The sequence below is a fragment of the Triturus cristatus genome, chromosome 5_2 (assembly GCF_964204655.1).
Source record: "Triturus cristatus chromosome 5_2, aTriCri1.1, whole genome shotgun sequence".
NCBI classification, from domain to species: domain Eukaryota; kingdom Metazoa; phylum Chordata; class Amphibia; order Caudata; family Salamandridae; genus Triturus; species Triturus cristatus.
Window position 1 is genome coordinate 433,693,432 of NC_140588.1, and position 26,939 is coordinate 433,720,370.

At 42.2% G+C, this 26,939-nt stretch overlaps 1 protein-coding gene across 2 annotated transcripts in view; it reads left to right on the top strand.

Annotated features, from left to right (window-relative positions):
• The window catches only part of LOC146823118 (maternal DNA replication licensing factor mcm6-like), a 474,334-nt gene that overhangs the window by 428,793 nt on the left and 18,602 nt on the right, over positions 1 to 26,939 (top strand). For both annotated transcript variants that reach the window (XM_085606624.1, XM_085606623.1), the window contains one exon: positions 12,247 to 12,429. In XM_085606624.1, the coding sequence (XP_085462750.1) occupies positions 12,247 to 12,429 (183 nt within the window). The remainder of the gene's footprint in view (positions 1 to 12,246; positions 12,430 to 26,939) is intronic.

Genomic DNA, 26,939 nt, shown 5'->3' on the forward strand with positions numbered 1-26,939 from the left:
AATTAAAGATTCCCTTATTGGAAGGTCCAGTAATGAAATGACTAAATCACACTCACTGGCCTGATCATCAGATATTACTATCTTTTTTCTTAGATTACTCAAAGGAGTTGTTACAGCTTGGGGCAATTCACTCCATCTCCATATAATGGGATAACAGGACCTATAGTCACTGGTACTGTCGACACTTCAGGGTTTAAATTCAATTGACTTAATTTCTGTATTAATTCCTCTATTTCTATTTAATGCTTCTCCTTTCTTTCTCTTGAAGCACCCTATTAACTGATGTATCATGTAAAATTTGAGGTATTAAGGTTGTTCCATTACCGGTGCACTTGGGGTGACTACTGGGTCCTTCTTGGTCCGGTGGAGGATTTTGAGTTAACATATGCTCCAACAATTCATCATCTGATTCACCATATCCTGTCACATTTGTGTTTTGTTTCCTTCTTACACTTGCTTCCCGCCTGTTCCTCTGCCATTAACACTAGTTATAAACCTTCTGATACCATAGCTCTTCTCCATTGCTGCATCTGACCTTCACATGACTCACGCAAATATTGGGGGAAAAAATCCTGTATATCTCCCACCTTTGTATTTCTCTCGTTCATATGATTCAGTCTACCATTATTCTAAAGCCTCATACTGGGTTAACCTAGGTCTTGGTTCCAAATCATTCATTCTCATCCTCAAATTCTGAAGAATTCTCCATTAAACGTACAAGTTTCAGGAAAAGCTAGCACTTCATCACCTTTCATATATTCTATCCAATTTTTCAACCATACACAAGTATGATATCCTCTTTCCATCATCATAAAAAGCAGGCATTTCCGCTGGCAGAAGAGGAATTCCCTCCAGTAGACACAGGCTTATCTTTCTTAAAGAAATTCTTAATTTTCTTTATTAATGACATTTTCCTCTTTTCTCCATGCATTCTCTAAGAACGATAAATGAAAGACTATTCTGCAAACCCTTGAACTCTTCTATCTGCGCGACTCACACCAGCAGTCAAATCAGAATCAAGCATACAATTTCTCTTTCGACCAATCTTAGCGCGGCTTCTATCTATTCAACCAATTAAACTCAGGCTCACGTTCGTGGTCTGACCAATGCCAGTGCGGCCTTCTGTGATGTCAGTATTGCTCCTTACTACTGAACCCTCCTTTACAATCTGCTTCTGTCTCACGCCTGCTGTTTCAACCAATCCCAGCGCGGCTCTCTGACGTCAGTGCAACTCCGGTGATTGACCCTCCCTTCACAAGGTAATACGAAAAAACGTATTTCTTAATACTTTTCTTTCATTTCTTTGTTAAAAACAACATAAAACATTCACTACTCTGTCTGTTCTACTAAACAAAGGATAGATTTTCGACTTATTCTGGAGTCTCAGAATTGCTCCTTTTCTACTGCGAGTAAAAACCTCTGTTTCCCCTTCATTCAAGCTCGGAGGAACCTGTTACTCTTTCAGTGTTACCCTTACTAGGAAATAAGACCAAGTTTCACCAGCAAACTCTCTGCTATCACTCACTCTACTTTTATACGAAAATAGTCCCTAATTTAACACTGCCGGCCCTGCGTAGCTTCTCAGTACTATTCCAACAGACGAGTAACCTCACTGCAGTGTGGCTTCTTTCATCACCGGCTATTCATTCCCCGGGAATTTCCAGAAAACATAAAACAAGATGCTAACTTTTTTTTTTTCAACATAAATCCATAATCAATATTTATCACCAAACTAGTCAATAGTAACCATAACTCTGATACCAGAAAACTGATCCAGCGGTGTACCAACAACAGATACACTACTACTATATACTCACCTGAGCCCATAAACACACAGTTTCAGTAAACCGCTGGACTGGTTTAGAAGTTTCTTCACAATGTTTAGGATTAGTCTAAAATACCTTTACTAGCTCTTCACAGATCAAAGTTCTTTCCTCTGGTCGATGGATCATTAGTTGAACTAATTGATGGTGATAGTGAACAAATACTAGCTTTTCTATCCTTCGAAGTAAATAACCACAGACTTGTGAAAGTTTTAAGTCTTTACCTAGATTAAATGCATGTGAGCCACTTCAAAAACACAGTACAGACACCATAATTCGTAGGAGAGAAAATTCAATTAATCAAGACACATACTTCTGACTCATGCAATGACTTGTGCCCCGAAAGGGAGAAGACAGAGAAAATAGGACATCTGCAAATACACTAAAATATAATTACCAAGAATGGTGTGAAGACTGGGCTGGTAAGGGTACCCCGGGATAGTTTAGGCGACAAAGAATTCAGGACAGGATTCAGGACAGAATAGTTGACCTCTCTAGAACAGACGATTGCGCCGCACCTCTCTGATACTCTCTTCCTCCTTAAGATTCTTCCTCGATCCTCTGATCAAATCCAATTAAATTAGGATAGAAAGTTCTGCTTCAGGCTCTGCATTAGATTCTTCATCAGCATCTCACAGCATCTCTCCCAGCATCAGCATCACTTGCTACACTGACAGCATCTCTGTCTCACCAGCTCTTGTGCTAACTAAAATTATCTCAATTATACCTTTTGTTCTGCTTGCTCCACCCACTAAAGTTTCAATATCATAAAAATACAAAATCTAGTTGGTCAGGCAAAGGGGAAGATCATCACACCATGTTTACATGTCATTTCATTCTGTTAAACCATTGTTCGCAAACCCATCCCCTTAATTGTTCAAAATTGTATTTCCCACCCGCATTCGCATTTCATTTGCAACATTTGTTTAGTCTAATATGGAAGTCCATTCCGCTGAACTTTTCACTATCCGTTCGCAGGCTGGGACACTTTGTGTCTTTGACTTTTGTTCAACCTCTGAGTTGTCATTCCGGCTCACTCTCAGCAGACATGCGCAAATGTCACATGGCCTAGCTTACTTCAGTTGTACACGAGAGGCCCAAATGCGCACTAATGATAGTCAAAAAGGCGAATGTTACTTTAAAAAATAAATGGTTTCACTGTATACCACCCATCTCTACTCTATTCCCCTTTATTTATTAATACTTTTCCCGCATCAGCATTAGTAAAATGGCTAGTTTTTGCTTCAGCTAAACAGATTCAATGCACGCGAGTCTCTAAGACTCCATTTTAGTGCCTTCTGCTCATGCGCAAGAAGTTCCCTCAAAGCGTTAACTCGTACTGCGTAGATGCAGTTGACGCATGTGCAGTAAATATTCTCAGTTTTAAGCGGTTTTAGTCCTGCGATTGTGGTGTTAATGTTAGTAAGCACATTTGCAAGCTTCTCTAACCCACGTGTTTGTGTGGTGTGCATTAATTTTACACGTAATACTTTAGTAACTTGTTAGTAAGTTAAAAGAGCGTATTGCTTCCGAGCAAGTCTCTTTTCTATGAGTCTTGCTCCATCACAGCCACTTGTTCCCCTGCTGGTTTCCCACGCCCCTGCCTCTTCTCTTTCTGGCAGGTACCTGGGCCACTCTTTCATGCTCCAGGTCCTCTTGAATGCCCTTACCGGCTGCCATTGACCGAGTGGTCATGCATGTCCACTCAGGCAGACCCAGCATCTTTAACCATTTCGCTGCCAGGCCTTTTCCCCCTCCTGTGCCAAGCCTTTTTTTGGCTATTTGGGGTAGTGCGCGCTTAGGCCCCTGTAACTTTTTGACCAGATTAGGTATCCACGCCAAATTTGCGTCCTTTTCTTCCAACATCATGGGGATTCTAAAGGTACTCAGGGTTTGTGGATTCTCCTAGAGGGGATACAGAAATGAGCCAAAATACAGCAAAAGTTGTTTTTTTTTCGGAAAAATTGGAAAAACGGGCTGCAAATGAAAGCATCTGGGTTTTTCCCTGCAAATGTTATCAAAAAAGGGTTTGTGGTGGTGAAATCACCATTTTCCCAGCTTTTCGGGGATACCAGACTTTTGTTAGAAACCCAACATTTTTTACACAGTTTTGGCATTTTTCTGGGACATAGCCTATTTTTGCTATTTTTTGTGCTTTTGACCTCCTTCCAGTTAATGGCAGAAATGGGTACAAAAGCAATAATGAATCCTGGAAAGCTATACATTTTCAAAAAGAAGACAAAATTCTGAATTCAGCAAGGGGTCATTTGTGTAGATCCATCAAGGTTTTCTTATAGAAACTAACAGTTAAATATAGGATAAATTGAAAATTAGTTGAAAAAAACAGCATTTTGGGTCAACGTTTTCACCTGTAACTTCGTCTAATTATGACAGCTCTTTGAAAGCAATATACCATTACATCCGCTGGACATTACTGGTTGTGGGGATATATAGGACTTGTAGGTTCACTAAGAACCCGACGAACCCAGAGCCAAAAACTGAGCAGAAACTTGCAATGGTTTTTTATTATGTACCGGGTATATAGTAATTATTCTGTAAAAATGTGTACATGGAAAAATCGGTATGAAAGACACCTATGTATTTCTAAAATGAGAACAAAATATAGAGTTTAGAAACAATAGATATTTGCACATTTCTGAAATTGGGAATACTCATACTAGCATTAGAATGATCAGTCATTTTTTAGAATGACTTCTTTTTTACACTATCTTTCATTCGGAAGGCAGAAATGCATCAAAAGTCAATAGATAATAACAGTTCCTTTACAAATCTGAATTACCCTAAGTCTCCCGATAAAAATGGTACCTCACTTGTGTGGGTAGGCATAGTGCCCGCGACAGGAAACGGCGCAAAACGCAACGTGGTCACAACTCAATATCGCAGTGAAAATTTACCCTTTTTTGGCAAAGTGCCTAGCTCTAGTTTTTGAACCCTAGCTCTGCGGGCACCTTGGGAAATCTAGAAAACCTATACATTTTTAAAAACTAGACACCCAGGGGAATCCAGGATGGGGTGACTTGACTGCCTCCCACCAGGGTCTGTTACCCAGAATCCCTTGCAAACCTAAAAATATGTCCAAAAAAACACCTTTTCCCCACATTTCTGTGGTGGAAAGTTCTGTAATCTGCGTGGATCCACAAATTTCCACCCACCCCGTGTTCCCCAAAGTCTTACGAGAAAAACGGTACCTAACTTGTGTGGGTTGGCCTAGTGCCCGCGACAGGAAACGGCGCAAAACGCAAAGGGGATTACACCTCAATTTCGCAGTGAAAAATGACCCTTTTTTGTCAAAATGTCTAGCTGTAGTTTTTGAACCCTAGCTCTGCGGGCACCTTGGGAAACCTAGCAAACCTATACATTTTCGAAAACTAGACACCCAGGGGAATCCAGGATGGGGTGACTTGACTGCCTCCCACCAGGGTCTGTTACCCAGAATCCCTTGTAAACCTAAAAAATTATCAAAAAAACCCACATTTTCCCCACATTTCTGTGGTGGAAAGTTCCGGAATCTGCGTGGATCCACAAATTTCCACCCACCCCGCGTTCCCCAAAGTCTACAGAGAAAAATGGTACCTCACTTGCGTGGGTAGGCCTAGTGTCCGCGTCAGGCAAGGGCCCAAAACCAATTGAGGAGACATCAAAATTACCTATCACAAAACAACCTGGTTTTGCAAAGGGGGTCCCATGAGTTTTTGGCCCGGTGCTTGGCGGCCACCTTGGGAAACCTATCAAACCCACACATTTCTGAAAACTAGACACCCGGGGGATTCCAGGGAGGTATGGCTTGCGTGGATCCCCCAACGTTTCCTTACCCAGAATGCCCTGCAAACCTCAAATTTAGCTGAAAAAATCACCTTTTTCACACATTTTTGTGTGGGAAAGTTGTGGCATCACCGGGCTGACACAAATTTCCTACCACCCAGCGTTCCCCCGGGTCTTCCGATAAAAACGGTGCCTCTCGTGTGGGAGGCCCAAGTACCCGCGACAGGCAAGGGTCCAAAACGTAGTGCGCCTCAACAGGCAAGGGTCCTAAACGTAGTGCGCCTCACTATGTTTTAGACCCTTGCCCGTGGCGGGTCCTTAGGCCTCCCACACGAGTGAGGCACCGTTTTTATCGGGAGACCCGGGGGAACACAAGATGTTTTTTTCAGCTAAAGTTGGGGTTTGCAGGGCATTCTGGGTAAGGAAACGTTGGGGGATCCACGCAAGCCATACCTCCCTGGAATCCCCCGGGTGTCTAGTTTTCAGAAATGCGTGGGTTTGGTAGGTTTCCCTAGGTGGCCGCCGAGCACCGGGCCAAAAACCCAAGTGACCCCCCTTGCAAAACCAGGTGGTTTTGAGATAGGCAATTTTCATGTCGCCTCACTACGTTTTGGGTCCTTGCCTGTCGCGGGTACTTGGGCCTCCCACACAAGTGAGGCACCATTTCTACCGGGAGACCCAGGGGAACACTGGGAGGTGGGAAATTTGAGGGAGCCCGGTGATGCCACAACTTTCCCACACAAAAATGTGTGAAAAAAGTGATTTTTTTCCAGCTAAAATTGAGGTTTGCAGGGGATTCTGGGTAAGGAAACGTTGGGGGATTCACGCAAGTCATACCTCCCTGGAAGCCCCCGGGTGTCTAGTTTTCAGAAATATATGGGTTTGGTAGGTTTCCCTAGATGGCCGCCGAGCACCGGGCCAAAAACCCAGGTGACCCCCCTTGCAAAACCAGGTGGTTTTGAGATAGGCAATTGTGATGTCACCTCACTACGTTTTGGGCCCTTGCCTGTCGTGGGTACTTGGGCCTCCCACACAAGTGAGGCACCATTTTTACCGGGAGACCCAGGGGAACGCTGGGAGGTGGGAAATTTGAGATGGACTTCAGTATGGATTGTGGTGGACAGGCCTTCAAGGTTAACCCACAATTGACACCACTAGGGTACACCTGCTTGTGCCAAGACATCAAGCCTTCTAAGGTCTAGTGGGGCCTTCTATGGTCTAGCATGGGAATGTGCTCCCTCAGTACAGTGGTGTGGTGGACTGGTCATGAATGCGGAACCCGGTTCCCCAGTTCCAAATTCCACAGCTCTGGCCATAGTGCCACATCCCCACTGAACACCATACTTGCCCACTGAAACTCGCACTGCCTTCAGCTGTAACCTAATTGTGCCCGCTATAAACACTTGGATGTGGCTCAATTCAAATTATGCACTTGATAAGAGTAATATGCTGCCTAAAAAAAAAAGAACCACTCATAGGGAATGCAAAGCATGTGAAATGTAAGCAGAAACAACATGGTTACCTAAACGATCTCTCACTCACTATTCAGAAATCAGCGAGTGGTTTCACCTGAAAAGTTATGGACATGACTAGAGGGCCCTGAAGGGAACCGTTTCACTGTCCATTGCTTACATCCTTACAAAACGTAAGCAGTATGGTATAGAAAGACCACATCCATAAACACAGAGCCATGGTACACATTGTGTTTTCCAATCCACCCATCAACCAGGTATTGCAGTACCTCCAGGAATGGTACACTCTCCCAACCTGGAAACAACAATGCTCTTCAAAGAAAGACGAGAAAATGAAAGTAGCACTTCACTGGCAAACTCTGTAAAGTGATGCTGGTGTATTTGGATGTGAAAAAAAAAACAATCTGGTCACTTTGCAACCCCTCTGTCTTGCTATTAGTTAAGTATCATATAAGAAATTCTATTTCTCTACATGCTGCTGCACTTTGGATTTGAAAAACTAAAAAGGGCATTTCTCGGATCCATTTCACAGGGAAGCAACTAGAAAGACGAGCGTTTTTCAAATTTGGATCCATTTCACAGGGAAGCAACAACAGGCACACATGAACGAAGCCGAGCCTCGTGGCATGCCTGGGCATACCAAAGTGCCCCCTCCCTAACCCAAACCCACCAAGGCAAAAATCATGCTGCTGCACTTTGAATTCGATAAATTACAAAGAAGGGCATTTCTCGGCATTTTTAGATCCATTTCACACAGAAGCAACTTGAAACACGAGCGTTTTTCAACTTGGGAAACAATTTAGAGGGAAGCAACAACAGGCACACACGAATGAAGCCGAGCCTCGTGGCATGCCTTACAAGACCAAAGTCCCCCCACCCTAACCCAAACCCACCGATGCAAAAAAAAAACCCTCCCCAGCCCCAAAACTCACCTTTACTCTCCGTGGCGCAGGAAGCAAATGGCTTCCTGCGCCTCGGAGAGCAAAGGGAAACCTCCAATGACGTCAGCGCGGCTCGCGCGCTGATGTCATTGATGATGCGGGGGGGCGGGGGGAGGCAGGGGAAGGTCTTCCCCTGCCTTCCCAGTAAAAAAAAGAAAAGATCGACCATTCACGGGGGGAGCGCCAGCGCTTCCCCCGTGGGTGGGTGTCATGACGAGATGGTCTCGTCATGGGCACAGCGCGACTGTGCTCCATGACGAGACCATCTCGTCATGGGCACAGAAGGGGTTATATGAGACCTCCGCTCCACCTTTACCCAAGGAGAGCTCTCCAAATCATTGCCTAGTAGACAGTCAACAGGCATGGCTGGCCTCACAGCTACTTTGAAGGTACCTGAGACCCCTCACTCAAAGGGAACCCGTGCCACTTTGCGAGGCACTCTGAATTGTCAGCAGCAACTACTGGGTAGAATGCATTGGGGACCACCTGCTCTTCAGACACCAGCCAACAACTTACAGCAGTCACACTGGCTCCGGTGTCTCTCAGAGCCTCCAAACTATGGCCATTGATGGTCACCCACTGCCTGTACTTTTTAGTGTTATCAGTCAGATGAGCCCTAGGGACCATCTCAATGTCTCCCAAAGAAACCAGGGACATTTCTGTGAGACCCCACCCACCTTTGCACCCAACTCTTCCCCCAAGGCTACACTAGCCAGTTCCTGGGACAGTGCACCAGTGGGTGCAGTGGTAACCGGTTTGGGACACTTAGGATCCCACCTGACCACAACTAAATCAGGTCTTGATACCCTTCTGAACAGGCTTACCTGTTGGGACCCATGGTTTCTTCTCAGTGGGAGACTGGGAACCCTTACCTTGGTTACCTTGGGGATTACTTTGGGGTCCACAACTAAATAAGGTCTTGGTACCCTTCTGAACAGGCTTACCTGTTGGGACCCATGGTTTCTTCTCAGTGGGAGACTGGGAACCCTTACCTTTTTTGAGCTCCTTCTGTTAGCCTTGTCCCCCCACTCTTCTGCTGGGGACCCTGCCCACCTTTGACGGAGTCTACCACACGACCCTTTTGGACCCAGGTGCTGCCTCCACAGCAAGCTTTCTGGGATCAGTCCGCTTACTGTCAATCGAGGGCTTGCATAGCTCTGGAAAACAATTATCTGACAAGTGCTCCCATGCAACCAAATCATAGAGCCCCTGCAAATCATTCACCTTACTACCCTTCACCCAACCATCCAATGCTCTGCAGAAATAGGACACATACTCCACCCAAGTACTTCACTCCAGCTTCTTGCAGTTCCAAAATTTCTGCCTATAAAGCTCTGAGGTCAACACATACCTGGCTTTCAAGGCTTCCTTCATGGGGGCATAGGACATCTGATCCTCAGTGGGCAAAGCTAGCAATGTTTCCCTTCCTTCACTGATGAAGCGGCCCCACAATACTGCTCCCCAATCTCTCTCAGGGACCCGGTGGGACCTCATCGCTACTTCATAGGCCTTAAACCACTGCCCAATGTCCTCAAGCTTCATGAAATCTTTGATAACATCTTTGGGAATAATACCTTTCCTTCCCCAGGCACTGATGGTGTGCTGCCACCAGAGGGATTGATCTCTAAACTCTTTGCTTTCAGATCTAACGCCCTCTCTCATGCTCCAAAAGCTTGTCCTCTTCTCCTCCATGGCCAATTTATTCGCCAACTCCTTATTCTCTAAGTCACCCTGGCTTCCCAGCTTCAGCTTAGCAAGCTCCAATTCATGCACTTTGAAGAAACACTGCTGCCCACCCTGAAAGGCAACTTCCTCCCCCTCCCCCCCCCCCCGTCAGGCCCAATAGCCCCTCCTGCTGCCCATCTAAATTCTCTCCCTCCACCATAGGTTCTTCAGTATGCCCAGTGGCATGCCTAGATTCCACCAGGCCCTCAGCGCCTTTTGGTATTCCTTCTTTCTGGTGAGGCGCCTCTCAAAGATTTTAATTTTTTTGCAGACCGCTTTAAGCTGTGGAACAGTGAAGGTATCAACCCTCTTCTTCAAATTCGATATCCACAGGTGCAATGGATGCTGGTGTATGTGTATATATCGATCTGTATATATCGATCAAACTCCTTTTTTCCCAGCAGCAATAAACCAGCACTCTGGGCGTTTCTCACTCTGTTTTTTTTTATTTTCTTGGTGATGGCATCTACAAGTTTCAGATACTACATGCAGCCTTGTTCACGATGCAGCGCGCCATTTTAAAATTCCTTATATACATTTAGTGATACATTGACAACGACAAAGGATAAACCCCCATTGCACATCAAGGCAGTACATCGTGAGAATTCAGGTGCCATTTTGGAACATGTTATATTACATTGTATGTTATCACTTTTATATGCCAATGCATAATACCTTCTTTCAATTCTAATTGAATAACCTTATTTCTGATTTACTCAATGAATTAGACAGAAGATGCAATGAAAAATGGAAAATTCCTTTTTCTTATATAAAGTGCATCAATGCTTAACTTTCTTTAGCTGCCCTTGTTCAACTTAGTTTCTAAGTTCACAATGTCCATCTTCTTTGCTAAAGTGCTAGTGCAGAACTAATATTTCTTTTTAGGTATATCACAATTCATATACTGTTTTCTTTTATTTCTTATTTAAAAGTGCTAGTGCTATCGTATTTCTCTTTTTTTCCATATATTCCAAATCCTATACTATTTTTTCTTTTATTTAAAGTGCTAGTGCTTATACTCATGCCTATTCCAGTTATTCTATAAAGTGCTTAGTGTTAAAGTGCTTGTCATTTGTCCTCCTCATAAAATGACAATAACTTTCAGTAAAAAAATTGGTTCTTCATGCATGTGCAACTACAAGGCAGTTATCGATACAGGCATGCAAACAAATCATCAATATTTAATCCATTAGGCTCTTTACTATCGAACTCAAGGATGAAATGTTTCTAATTTTTTAAGTTCTTTTTCTCTGTTTCCTCCCCTCCTTTTTTTTTTTTCTGGGTATCTCTGCTATACAACTGTACCGCATAAGGGTTGGATGGCTTTATGGTTTTTCTCAAAATGCCTGGCTACAGGAAAACTCCCATCTTTGTTGATTATCGCTCTTCTGTGTTGCAGGATTCTTTTATGTGCAGTTATGGTGGTGCTCCCTATATAAAGTTTTTCACACGGGCATTTCAACATGTATATTACAAAACTTGACTTGCAGGTTAGATATCCTTTTAATCCTAATGTTTTATTAAAAGCTGTTTCCCGACTTGTGAGTTGAGTTTGGACTTGGGCACTTTTTATCTAGAAATCTCAAAAAGCACCAGAGCATCAGCCAAACCAACTTTCCTCAAGTACATGGGCTTCGTTTCCAATGCTGTGGCTCTAGTTTTAGCACAGTCCCGCACGGGTAGGATTTTTCTGCACAAAAACTGACAAAGTCCCAATCTGCTTTGGAACGTAGTTTTTAACATTTTTCGTCAAAGTGGCTTAAGTTTAAAAAACCTTTTTGACTCCCAGATTTTTACCTGGAGTAATCTGCTTTGTGTATCTGACCCGGCTCCATTGTGGTCAGCCTCAAATTGCACCTTGACCTTGGTCTAATGCTAATATTGACTCACATTTGGCCCTTTATTTTTCATGGTTTCTTTTTCACTTAAATTCTTTATTAATTTATATCTCTGGTTCCCTTTATTGGTTTCTTGTTTGAATCGATCTTACTTTACTTCATAACATTTCTCTTTATTTTAAATTGGCTGAGGACTTTTACTGTATTTTATGACTTTTTCTACTGTTTATGCACTGCTTAAATATTTTACATATTACCTTTGATTAAAGACTGACTGCTTTGTCACATTTTCAGGGATTTAGCACGGTTTATTCAAATTAAGTTGTGTGACATCTAGCAGGTAGTGGTCTTCTCCTAAGAGGTAGATATGTGTTCACCACAAGTAACATTCCATGTCCCTACATACAGGATGAAATATGACTTGTATTTGTTCAGTTTGAATCCCTTTTGTTTGGCCGCCAGGGCCATAAAAGTCCAAACAGTGCAAAGAGTATACAATGGATAAAACTTAATATTTTCCATCAAGACAAGTTGAGTTAAAAAACTGAATCAATGTAAAATAGGCTACTTGGAAAAAATGCACAGCCATTCATAATCATGTTCATTAACTGTCTGAGCAATGTGGCAGTATACACAGCTACTAAAAATGTGTTTGTTATTTTAGGTGATGAACATGGCCACAATAATGAAGCCAATCAAGTGAATGGAGAAAGTGCTATGGAAACTGATCAAGAAGGTGATAAACCAGAGAAATCAGTGGCTGCTAAACCTTCATTGAAGATGTCATTTGCCGAATATAAGCAAATCTCAAACCTCGTGGTTTTGTATATACAGAGGACTGAGGCATGTAAGTATAAAACGATATGTGTTTCACTTGAAATTGAATTGTACATTTTGCCTTTGTGAATTGATTTTGCCAGGAGCGTTAGCGAAGGTCTATATTGTAGGATACAAATACATTTTCAAAGCAGAAACTAAAGGGTATTAACCAACATCCAGACAGGAAAGACTAATTTCATAATCAGATCCAAATCATTTTTTTTCATATTACAGCTGTAGCACTCCAAGTTAAGCGTGTTGTTTCTAGTCATAACTGACCGTAAAACACCTTAATAGAGTGAAACATGCCCAGGTAATATCTTCCTCTTCAAGTGATTGTTGTCCTTTTCATACAAATCTTCCTGAGCCATAAAGTGTTTCTAGTCTTTGTTTTTCTGGGACAGTGACTTTTCAGTCATTGGCTGCTATGTTCACACCATGGATTCCAAAGTATAAACACCACATCAATTATGATATTTTATTTGGTATGTTCTGAACTGTTTTGACTATGTAACCCTATTTAAAATCCAAGTTTTGGGGCTGGGGATGACTGACAATCTGAACTGCAAGGGCCCCAATTCTGACAACTGAGACATTTTGCTTTTGGTGTTCTGGTACCTTCATATTGTCTCCCTTGTACCCCTTTTAACATTTGAATCACAGTGTAGCAAAGTAGAGCATTTCAAGACTGACTCACAAAGGTGCTGTGGGCTGAAAATTCAGAACTCAGCAACACAACAAATGTAATGAAGTAAACCCATATCCATTTTGTTTTTTCTATTAATAAAGAAATACTTGAATACATGCAAATCGAAATGCTATGCTCAAAATGTATAATTTGTATAAAATGTGAGGCAGACATTAGAACTATTTGCAGGTGGACAATCCAAAGGTGTGCACTCTAAAAACCTTGTTAAATACCTAAAGTGCACACTAAAGAAAGGTCAAAGTGGTCAAACCTTCTAAATGCAGACTAGATCTCATGTTTGAGTAAGCTTTAATGATTACGCATCGAAAAACCTAAAATCCCAATAGAACCATAGCAGATTATGTGGTGTGCACTAAAACATTCAGGCCCACCAGATTTGTCACAGGATGCACACAAGTGAGTCCAGCAAGAAAACAATGCACCTTCCAATATGCATAAATATTCCACGATGTCAGAAATGTGAAGATTTTTCACCTTTCACTGGTGAAGACTACGCTTATTGCCTCTCAATGGTTGTAAGCCATTAAATTGCAGTTACTATATAGCATGAGCCTTTACCTCGGGAGCGCCTTTACTTGGCAGGTAAGTTGGTGTGTGTGTGTGTGTGTGTATATGTGTGTGTGTGTGTATATATATATTTTTGCCATGTTGTGTCCAAAAACGAAAGAGTACTCCACTGCGGGCCACTTGTTACAAAGCTTTATTCATTTGCAGGAGCAAAGCCGTTTGAAGTTGTCAGACATTCAGTGCCTAACGCGTTTCGAGTCTCCTGACTCTTGATCACAGGCTTGTAGCGGCATCACAGAGCAAGAAGCAGTTCACGGAAGTTATATCCCCCAGATGGGACCACACAGGTGAGTTCAATTGCACGCCGTGCACTATGGGATCTGTAGTGCTGCTTGTAAAGCGGAGCAAACCCACTGGAGGGTATTAATTAATATAAGCAGCACTACAGATCCCATAGTGCACGGCGTGCAATTGAACTCACCTGTGTGGTCCCATCTGGGGGATATAACTTCCGTGAACTGCTTCTTGCTCTGTGATGCCGCTACAAGCCTGTGATCAAGAGTCAGGAGACTCGAAACGCGTTAGGCACTGAATGTCTGACAACTTCAAACGGCTTTGCTCCTGCAAATGAATAAAGCTTTGTAACAAGTGGCCCGCAGTGGAGTGCTCTTTCGTTTTTGGACACAACATGGCAAACATATTTACGGCTGTCCCGCCGTGAAAGAAGCACCGCCGTTAAAATGTGGAACGGAGCCGCTGGGGCACAGAACTTTTCGCCGCCTCAATCCGGTCACAGCGGACCAAGAATTGTACTGCTTGGTGTTGTCAGTAGCCCACTGGAGGGTTGTGTTGAATTTTAAAGAGGCAAAGCGGAGCAAACCCACTGGAGGGTATTAATTAATATAAGCAGCACTACAGATCCCATAGTGCACGGCGTGCAATTGAACTCACCTGTGTGGTCCCATCTGGGGGATATAACTTCCGTGAACTGCTTCTTGCTCTGTGATGCCGCTACAAGCCTGTGATCAAGAGTCAGGAGACTCGAAACGCGTTAGGCACTGAATGTCTGACAACTTCAAACGGCTTTGCTCCTGCAAATGAATAAAGCTTTGTAACAAGTGGCCCGCAGTGGAGTGCTCTTTCGTTTTTGGACACAACATGGCAAACATATTTACGGCTGTCCCGCCGTGAAAGAAGCACCGCCGTTAAAATGTGGAACGGAGCCGCTGGGGCACAGAACTTTTCGCCGCCTCAATCCGGTCACAGCGGACCAAGAATTGTACTGCTTGGTGTTGTCAGTAGCCCACTGGAGGGTTGTGTTGAATTTTAAAGAGGCAAAGCGGAGCAAACCCACTGGAGGGTATTAATTAATATAAGCAGCACTACAGATCCCATAGTGCATGGCGTGCAATTGAACTCACCTGTGTGGTCCCATCTGGGGGATATAACTTCCGTGAACTGCTTCTTGCTCTGTGATGCCGCTACAAGCCTGTGATCAAGAGTCAGGAGACTCGAAACGCGTTAGGCACTGAATGTCTGACAACTTCAAACGGCTTTTCTCCTGCAAATGAATAAAGCTTTGTAACAAGTGGCCCGCAGTGGAGTGCTCTTTCGTTTTTGGACACAACATGGCAAACATATTTACGGCTGTCCCGCCGTGAAAGAAGCACCGCCGTTAAAATGTGGAACGGAGCCGCTGGGGCACAGAACTTTTCGCCGCCTCAATCCGGTCACAGCGGACCAAGAATTGTACTGCTTGGTGTTGTCAGTAGCCCACTGGAGGGTTGTGTTGAATTTTAAAGAGGCAAAGCGGAGCAAACCCACTGGAGGGTATTAATTAATATAAGCAGCACTACAGATCCCATAGTGCACGGCGTGCAATTGAACTCACCTGTGTGGTCCCATCTGGGGGATATAACTTCCGTGAACTGCTTCTTGCTCTGTGATGCCGCTACAAGCCTGTGATCAAGAGTCAGGAGACTCGAAACGCGTTAGGCACTGAATGTCTGACAACTTCAAACGGCTTTGCTCCTGCAAATGAATAAAGCTTTGTAACAAGTGGCCCGCAGTGGAGTGCTCTTTCGTTTTTGGACACAACATGGCAAACATATTTACGGCTGTCCCGCCGTGAAAGAAGCACCGCCGTTAAAATGTGGAACGGAGCCGCTGGGGCACAGAACTTTTCGCCGCCTCAATCCGGTCACAGCGGACCAAGAATTGTACTGCTTGGTGTTGTCAGTAGCCCACTGGAGGGTTGTGTTGAATTTTAAAGAGGCAAAGCGGAGCAAACCCACTGGAGGGTATTAATTAATATAAGCAGCACTACAGATCCCATAGTGCACGGCGTGTAATTGAACTCACCTGTGTGGTCCCATCTGGGGGATATAACTTCCGTGAACTGCTTCTTGCTCTGTGATGCCGCTACAAGCCTGTGATCAAGAGTCAGGAGACTCGAAACGCGTTAGGCACTGAATGTCTGACAACTTCAAACGGCTTTGCTCCTGCAAATGAATAAAGCTTTGTAACAAGTGGCCCGCAGTGGAGTGCTCTTTCGTTTTTGGACACAACATGGCAAACATATTTACGGCTGTCCCGCCGTGAAAGAAGCACCGCCGTTAAAATGTGGAACGGAGCCGCTGGGGCACAGAACTTTTCGCCGCCTCAATCCGGTCACAGCGGACCAAGAATTGTACTGCTTGGTGTTGTCAGTAGCCCACTGGAGGGTTGTGTTGAATTTTAAAGAGGCAAAGCGGAGCAAACCCACTGGAGGGTATTAATTAATATAAGCAGCACTACAGATCCCATAGTGCACGGCGTGCAATTGAACTCACCTGTGTGGTCCCATCTGGGGGATATAACTTCCGTGAACTGCTTCTTGCTCTGTGATGCCGCTACAAGCCTGTGATCAAGAGTCAGGAGACTCGAAACGCGTTAGGCACTGAATGTCTGACAACTTCAAACGGCTTTGCTCCTGCAAATGAATAAAGCTTTGTAACAAGTGGCCCGCAGTGGAGTGCTCTTTCGTTTTTGGACACAACATGGCAAACATATTTACGGCTGTCCCGCCGTGAAAGAAGCACCGCCGTTAAAATGTGGAACGGAGCCGCTGGGGCACAGAACTTTTCGCCGCCTCAATCCGGTCACAGCGGACCAAGAATTGTACTGCTTGGTGTTGTCAGTAGCCCACTGGAGGGTTGTGTTGAATTTTAAAGAGGCAAAGCGGAGCAAACCCACTGGAGGGTATTAATTAATATAAGCAGCACTACAGATCCCATAGTGCACGGCGTGCAATTGAACTCACCTGTGTGGTCCCATCTGGGGGATATAACTTCCGTGAACTGCTTCTTGCTCTGTGATGCCGCTACAAGCCTGTGATCAAGAGTCAGGAGACTCGAAACGCGTTAGGCACTGAATGTCTGACAACTTCAAACGGCTTTGCTCCTGCAAATGAATAAAGCTTTGTAACAAGTGGCCCGCAGTGGAGTGCTCTTTCGTTTTTGGACACAACATGGCAAACATATTTACGGCTGTCCCGCCGTGAAAGAAGCACCGCCGTTAAAATGTGGAACGGAGCCGCTGGGGCACAGAACTTTTCGCCGCCTCAATCCGGTCACAGCGGACCAAGAATTGTACTGCTTGGTGTTGTCAGTAGCCCACTGGAGGGTTGTGTTGAATTTTAAAGAGGCAAAGCGGAGCAAACCCACTGGAGGGTATTAATTAATATAAGCAGCACTACAGATCCCATAGTGCACGGCGTGCAATTGAACTCACCTGTGTGGTCCCATCTGGGGGATATAACTTCCGTGAACTGCTTCTTGCTCTGTGATGCCGCTACAAGCCTGTGATCAAGAGTCAGGAGACTCGAAACGCGTTAGGCACTGAATGTCTGACAACTTCAAACGGCTTTGCTCCTGCAAATGAATAAAGCTTTGTAACAAGTGGCCCGCAGTGGAGTGCTCTTTCGTTTTTGGACACAACATGGCAAACATATTTACGGCTGTCCCGCCGTGAAAGAAGCACCGCCGTTAAAATGTGGAACGGAGCCGCTGGGGCACAGAACTTTTCGCCGCCTCAATCCGGTCACAGCGGACCAAGAATTGTACTGCTTGGTGTTGTCAGTAGCCCACTGGAGGGTTGTGTTGAATTTTAAAGAGGCAAAGCGGAGCAAACCCACTGGAGGGTATTAATTAATATAAGCAGCACTACAGATCCCATAGTGCACGGCGTGCAATTGAACTCACCTGTGTGGTCCCATCTGGGGGATATAACTTCCGTGAACTGCTTCTTGCTCTGTGATGCCGCTACAAGCCTGTGATCAAGAGTCAGGAGACTCGAAACGCGTTAGGCACTGAATGTCTGACAACTTCAAACGGCTTTGCTCCTGCAAATGAATAAAGCTTTGTAACAAGTGGCCCGCAGTGGAGTGCTCTTTCGTTTTTGGACACAACATGGCAAACATATTTACGGCTGTCCCGCCGTGAAAGAAGCACCGCCGTTAAAATGTGGAACGGAGCCGCTGGGGCACAGAACTTTTCGCCGCCTCAATCCGGTCACAGCGGACCAAGAATTGTACTGCTTGGTGTTGTCAGTAGCCCACTGGAGGGTTGTGTTGAATTTTAAAGAGGCAAAGCGGAGCAAACCCACTGGAGGGTATTAATTAATATAAGCAGCACTACAGATCCCATAGTGCACGGCGTGCAATTGAACTCACCTGTGTGGTCCCATCTGGGGGATATAACTTCCGTGAACTGCTTCTTGCTCTGTGATGCCGCTACAAGCCTGTGATCAAGAGTCAGGAGACTCGAAACGCGTTAGGCACTGAATGTCTGACAACTTCAAACGGCTTTGCTCCTGCAAATGAATAAAGCTTTGTAACAAGTGGCCCGCAGTGGAGTGCTCTTTCGTTTTTGGACACAACATGGCAAAAATATATATATATATATATATATGTGTATATTATCTACTGGCGGTCACCAGTAGATAGTTATAGTTAGGACCGAGTTCCCATAGAAAATCAGAAAATTCTATTTTGAATAACTTTGGCGCCGGTTGACTTATCTTCGTGAAATTTTCAAAACTAACGGGGTGCTCCGCTCAGCTCCTACCCTGAAAGTCTGGGGGTGATTCGTCAAGCGGGGGCTGAGAAAAAAGGGGGGTCCCAAAATGCGTTTTCCCCATGCATTTTCCCATAGGACCTTTAGTCGAAGGTACAGCCCGAACGGCTGGCATGTGCCTTTTGCATATATGGTGTCAATCTGTTCAGTAGTTCCTGAGAAAATTGCAGTTAAAAGTACATAAATATCTATATGCGCGCACGGTGCTCGCACCGTGCGCGCACCAAATGTGCGCGAGCGTAATTCTGATTGGTGGTTAGATGTCAGTCATCATTCGAATTGGTCAAAATCAGGAAGTGTTGGACGCCATTTTGTGTGTGACAGTGAAAAAGAAAGGTGGAGAACGTGAAAAGGGGGCAGGGTAGAGAGTTCCTGACCCCCTAGCCTTTGTCAGGGGGTCCCTGAAGGACCCCGAAGGGTGAAAAAAACATTTGATTTCTTTTCGAAAAATCGCGGGGAAAAAAAAACCACATTTTAAACTGTTTATAAGTTTATAGAAGATATTAACTATGCTGTTAAAGTTTATCCAAATTCAAAAAAAAAGAGCTGAGCCAATCCATATTACAGGATACAGTCAATCTATAACTATATACATAGGTAGTTTATTGTAAAATAAATAAATAATACATACATAAATTAGCATTTAAAAAAACCTTACAAATTAACTAAAAAAAACATAGGTTTCACACACGTTATAGTTAGAAATTAGCATTTCAAAAACCTTGCAAATTCACTGAAAAAACCATAGGTTTCACACATGTTATAGTTAGCTGGACATTTCACTCGTAAAAAAACCATTGAAATTCCCCCGTTATAGTTAGTTCAGCTAACTATAACTCGCGCAACCGCAATCCACTGTTGATGACGTCACATATTACATCACTGTATTCACTAAGATACTGTTAGTAAGTCAGTTATACAATTAATTTTAAGAACTGCATAGCCATAACTGGGCACGTGTAATCAAAGATACTTCTGGTGGGCTTACAAGGGAAATTCCTATAAACAATGGGTTGAGGCAAGGCTGTGTACTGGCCCCGTTACTCTATGCCATATTTTTAGCAGACTTGCCCCTTTTCCTGGATACAGCCAGAGGTGCAAGCCCGAAAATAAATGGTAAACATCTGCCCTGTCTGCTGTATGCTGATGACCTTGTAATAATGGACCAAACAGAGGTAGGGTTGCAGAGAAAGTTGAATGTATTTAATGAATACACCACTGCAAAGCGTCTTACAGTAAATATGGATAAAACAAAAATCTTATGTTTTGGGAAGAAGAGTAAGAAGTTTAGCTGGTACTTGGGCCAAACCAAGTTAGATACTGTAAATGAATATAAATACCTCGGAATATGGTTTACAAGGTCTTTGAAATGGGATACCCATCTGGAAGCACCGAAACTAAAAGCGCATCTAGCGGTATGTGGGTTGAAAAGATTTGACTATAGCTATGGTGATATGTCACAAACCTCTATTGACCGCCTTTAAAGCTATGGTTCCGCCACAATTCCAATAAGGGGCAGAGGTTCTATGCATCGATGGGAAAAGCTCAATCAATCAATATATATATATCTATATATATCCTAACACTTTGTCCAATTTTCTTGAAGAAAAAATCGAACGTAGACCTCATTTGCGTGCCTTAAATAATGTATTTGTCCTCGCCTGCCATCTATATTATACAATATACACACACAAACCAAAGGTTACAGGGACATTATAGCTAAGCTTAGATTTTAGATGCTCAAACCCATAGAAATTAATCTGTTATAGTTATTTGACCTAACCATAACATATGCCCCTGCGATGTACTGCTTATGATATCACATAACTCCTGGCATCTCAGATGACATCATCCAGTGAGTGTTTTGTAAAGGATTTTCACACTGACTAATATATACTCAGTTACTGCATAATTAAATGTCTTTTATGTGGAGTCCTAATGATTTTTAGGTTTTTTAACACATACAATCTTAAATAGTACACCCACTTTAAAAGCAGAATTATACTCATCAGTGGATTAGTCTGTACACTGATGTGTTGCCTGCTGATCTAGGTCTATGGTAACCTGCTAAAGCTTCACTCCATAGTGGTGGCATAGAATTATTCTGTTTTATGACAGATTGACCAGTTATCTTAGACGTATCTCCTTTCTGATGAATGACTGTAGTGGTAGTTTATTAAATTTTTTATTTCTTTACAAAGACCTTTGTGTAGGGTGGCTCAATGTAGTAGACATTTGCAGCAGACTTACCTTTCTGCTCACATCTTTCTCTAGGATCAAGAATGATTTTACTAGTGCTTTGTGACAGTGCCTTTTCCACTAAGACCTCTCTACTGCTGTGTGCAGTAGTGGTATGTATAAAACAGATGTATCCACTAAAACCTCTTTCCATGTTGACGAACTGCGTTTGTGATAGTGTAACTTGTACGGTTTGATTTGTTAATTTGTTAGAGCAGTGAATTTCAAGAGGCACATCTATCTGCAAAGAAGTCTCTCCTGGGTATTAACTGAGTGAAGTAATTCTTATGGTTACAGCGAGCCCTGTACTGTATGTCTGTCATCCTTCAGTCATTTGTATTGCTGGATGATGTCATGAGTGATGTCATTTGAGATGTCCTCAATAATATCACTGACCATGTCATGAGCGATGTAATATGTGAGGTCATAAGCAGTGCATTATGGGGGCATAAGTTATAGTTAGGTCGGGTAACAGTAACTACCACATTTCTATGCTTTAGTTCATCCAAAATGTGAGCTAACTAGAACGTCTCTGTAAACTGTTTATTTTAGTGAATTTCTAAGGTTTTTTTAAGATAATTTCCTAAATATAATATACCTTAACTGTTTTTTTCCATTGAATTTCTATGGTTTAGGAATAATTTCTAACTGTAATGTCCCTTTAACCTTCACTTTTTCAGTGAATTACACTGGTGTTTTTTACTATAAATTGTTCTACAATTACACTTATAAGTTCAATTTAGTAACACTATTTTTACAAGCATAATAAATGTTATTCTCGCTATTAATATATATTTTAAAGGTAACAAATATTAATTCAAGGTAATCTAACGTATGCACTGTTTTTGTAAATGCAATAAAACAAGTTGTCTTTTTTAAAATCATTTTATGGATCCACTGATCCGTTGCAAATTAGAAAAAAAGGGTGCCAATACCGGTTCTCTATTGTTACTAGCTTCTGTGACAATCACAGGGGAAAAATATTCATATATAAATATATGGAAGCCTATGTGTTTATTACAATATAGCTATTTTTTTATGAGTCCGGAGAATCCACTGTGAAGCCTGGATGCACCCAAAGCTCAACTTCTGATTGGTAACAATAATTCCCCACCCAAGCAAATGGCAAACCACACCCTAACTTACTCATTTGGCTTTCTGATCTCTACAGATAAAACAGGATTACAGTGCTGGACTCTTACTTTGAATTCCTGCAAAAGTGATTACTTTAAGTGAAGCTATGTCTTCTGCAAAGGAATGAAGAGATCCAGAATCTGTAGAACAAGAGAAAGATGTCACCACCCAAAAAATCATGTGTGGAAGCACTTCTAAATACCATCTGTGGAGAAGCAAGTGGAGGCGAAGACTGTAAAATGCCACATGTGTTCAAAGATGTTATCACATGGAACAGGAAAATGTTCACATGTAACTTCTTCCACATTGAAGCACTTGAGAACAATTCATGAGTGAACATAAAATTGCATGGTGGGGGAGAAAGCAGCTGGTGGCCGATCAGCAGCGTAACAAATGATGATCATACTGGTTATTCTGAAAACTTTCCACCATGATGACTCACTGTGGCAAATGTCACATGCCCGTTAGTTTGAAAAGGTCTTTTGTGGCTGCCTATATGAAAGCAGGTGATAGCCACAGGTGTTAAATCGATTTATTTTGTTCTCCCCGTTGAAGTTTTCTTTTTTTGAAAGACTGAAGCCAGTTGATTCCTTTAAGTGCCTCTCCCTTACTGTGTTTACATCCCTGGTTATTTTTGCTCCACAATAAAAAAAAAAAAAAAAAAAAAAAGGATATAGAGATTTGTTTTTATTGTGGAGCAAAAATAACCAGGGTTGTAAAAACGGTAAGGGAAATGAACTTGTTAAGCAATGTTACAATAAGAATAAAAAACATATTTTTCCCATGTACTGTATAAAGAATCATCTATGTGAGGGAAAAAATAATCACATAGACTTTATAAAAACGTGTTCAGTATGTCAGTGCGAATAAGCAACTTTGCACTTGATATAATTTTTTTAAACTATCATTTTACCTGTATTTGGCTGCATGATGTCGTACATCCTGATAATGCATCCACAATGAGACTATTCCACTTATACAACTGAAATCCTCCTTAGAACTTTGTTTCCAGAAACAAAAGTTAAGAATTTGGTAACTTCAATCTTTGCTATAATTTGAGGTCCCTATAATTTCATTCTGTCCATCCACTTCTACTTTTTAGATAGTGTAATGACAAGATCTAATACTCCTGCATGAAAAATGATAGCAATAATACTATGTTTCACCAGAAATAGATATTTGTTCTGATTTAATCCCAGTAAACTGTTTTTAAGTTTGTTCCATCTGCTTTGCATTGTTGTAGCATAAAATAATATACTCACCACTTCTTGCTACACATAAGGTTGACACAAGATCTGTTCAACAATTTCGGCATATATTGTTCTGTGTAGCTCATCTCCCCAATCTGTCAAGTCACACTTTTGCAGTCTGGTAAAGTTCAATAAATAAAATTGAACATTACCAGACTCTGAATATATTTCTGTAGTTTATCTGTATGAGCAATCTTGAGATTCATGGTTCCATGAATAAGTAAGTCCAAATAAGTCATCAATAGGTATTTCCTTTTCTAAAATGACCAACATCACCATTAAAAACTCCCGCACATCCTCTTTAGTGTTTGGAGTAAACTGTACAGATCCCCTCCAAGGTCTTGCATGTGAGACGCGCAATGTGTTTTAGTTCTGTCACTACACAAACGTTGCAAGAAAACACACAGTGCAGAATGGAATGCCTTCTATTTCTGTTCAATTTCATCTACAGTATTAGGTAATGCAAGCAGCATGTTTAACACAACATTAGCATAACAGTTGACCGCAGAGGGGTTTGACAAGTGTTAACCAATATTTCCCAAGTTTTAATTTTTTTTGTTTAACTGCTGCCTTCTGTTTCATTTCCTTCTTTGCAACTGCATCACTACACTGCTTTGAAAGTTTTCACTTTTGATAGATGGAGCGTTTTTCGTAAACTGAATACTGTCCTAAATTAGCATAAAGAATTCTTAATCAGTTGTATTTTTACACAATTTGAATATGCACTTACTCTGCTGTCATGTCATCAAATACATCTAGATACAAACCAGACAATATCCTAACTTGAGACAAGGCCACATATGACATACGTTCCTAAAAACGGTACTATCAATATTGCTTTGTTAGACTTTATTTCGGCCCCAAAGGCCATAAAAGCGACATGAGATGTTACAATTCAGAGTTTAAAATATCTACATCAAATCACAGTTGTTAAATACAGCATACAAACATTTAACGATAGATAAAAAGGATACTTTCAGGTTAGTTACAGAAATTTTCTGCGTTTTATCCACATGGCATTAAGAAACCTGGAGACAGCAAAAACTATTGGGGGGTGGGTGTCATACTTCAGGACTCTTAGCGCTTTTTCACACTCCCTAAATCCCATGTTGTTACATATGGGCTTAACCCAGCGTTTCCTTTTTGGGTGGTATATAGGGCAGAAAAAAAAGACGTGTTTTTTGTCCTCAAGTCTATGGCCACAGGCCGGGCAGGCAGTTGTGTTGCTAGCCTCCCACCTGGAGGTAAACGATCTGAGCGGGAGGCTGCCCATTCTCAATTGGCAATACAATTTCCTGGCAGCCGGAGGTGAAATCAAATCTAAAAATTCCTCACTCCTATAGTTATCTTTGATTTGGAGGAACTCAACAGTCAGCCTACCGATATCGGAGCACTCATGCAGACGCAGGAGGTAATGGCTTTTGAACTGGTTGGCCAATTTCGTTTTTGATAAGGCCAAGCATGAGGCCTCCGGAGAGGCACATAGGTCTGGTAGGCCAATCTTAGTACAAGTATCCCTAACAAATCTCAACCATGGAATATTCTTGCTTTTAATTAGAGGCCAAATCCCCTTAAACTCCTCTCGATACGAGCCAAACTCTGCATTGGACCAGAGTCTCTTCCAATACATCAATGGACGCAGTGTTACCACCTCTTCCATTGGTATCAACCCAAAATCCAGCCTGATAGGGACAAGCGGGGAGCTGGAGGGCAAACCCAACAGATTCCTCATGAAGGAGTTTTCAATCCCAATCAGGTTATGGATTCTAGAATGACCCCAAAGTTCTGCTCCATAGGTGGAGGCTGCTCTTGCTTGGGTCCTAAAGATTTCTATTGCAGGTGCCACTGGCTTGGTGACCGAGCCTCTAAAAACTCGAGAAATTCCCCCAGTGGTTTGGGCAAGTTTTAGGACGGAGTTGGCAATTTGTCCCCCCCAACCAAAATCTTCTTGTAAAATAATCCCCAGATATCCGAACGTTGTTACCCGCTCAAGGGGAACAGCATTCAGTACTGGGTTTGGTCGAGTGTGTTTGGGGGGATTAAGAATCATAAATTTAGTTTTAGCTAAATTAATCTCCAGACCTCTTTCAGCACAGAAATCCACGAAGCCATCCAGAATGCGCTGGATGCCAGTTGATGTTCGCAACAAGGTGTCGTCGGCGAACATCAGCGCTGGCACTATCAATATTAGTAAATGCTGCATCTACATTTAATCCTTGTGATTTATTAATAGTGACCGCATATGCTAGAGAAACTGTTTCCTTCGAAGATATGTTCCTAATGAAATGCAACTGGTGCTATGTAAAGCGCTCTGATACCAGATTCGGGTCAAGTGCGCGCTATATAAAACTCTGTAAATATATAAATCGGTCACAAACAAAAAACATGCCATAGATTGTCAAATTAGCTTTGCTTTGTTAATTGCATCACAATTAATCACAAGGTATTCCACCTCATTCCGATTAGGAAAATTAATACAATCAACAACTTTACTCATAGCACCATTAACCAAACCTTCAACATTTAAATATCTGTGCAAATCCCTCTACAGTTTTTGCTTACACTTATAAAACATTTCTCTAATCCTGTAGTTTGTGAAACTGATTTATCTAATAAATTCAGTTTTCCTTGTTACTTTTCATTTATCAATATAGTGACACCCTGGTGTTCCATTTTATCTATTGTCTTTAGTTGCACAATTTCTTTTTTCTCCAATTCCAGCAATTCATTTTTGAAAGAGGCACACTCCTCCAGAGTAGGCATTAGACACACAATAGGTTTACTTTCTTGTATAAAACTGACCATTTGTTCTGCTGCTGTCTTTCTAGAGCAGATGACTTTCCAGAGCACACCCCCCCTCTTTTGAAAGAACACCTACTCGAATATCCTTCAGAATATTTCCATATTCAATGTCTTATGCTTATTGCATATTCCTAATTAATCCTTTGTTTTGGGAATGTTGCCAAATATTCACATTTCCAATGCTTTCCAAAGAATTCTTAATTTCATCACGTAGCAGTGTTTTCAAACCAGGCTGACTCTTCACAGGTATAAGTTGCAGTAGATCTCCAAAATCAATCATATGTTTTTCTCCAAATAGGACATCATAACCTGTTCTCACAACGTCTTTCATTCCTCTCAAATGCACAAAGGCAAACATTAAAGGTTAGACCATGCTCACCTCATGGATGATTAAAAGTTTCAACTTTAAACACTCTTGACGCTTCATGACAAGCTTCACTAGCTACATTTTGGCATTCGTTTATCATGTTCCAAATATAGCAGCAAACGATGATGTAAAGCAATACCTTTGATGCTGTGTGCAGCTAGTCTAGTAGGTGCTGTAACCACAGATAAGTTACAGAATTTTTTTTAGCAGTACCAGCTTGACCGCTGACATAGAGCAGTATAGGCTTAAATGTTTAACATGCATACTTTCTTGTCATGAAGCAATACGTGCTCAACTTTAGCTTCTATAAACAAGTCTATTTTCTCATTCAGTTGTCCAACCAAATCTGCCAAGTCTATTGTTTCCTTCTTTTCTTGCTTGCTCCATTGCAGTCTCCACCTCCTTCTTTACAATAGC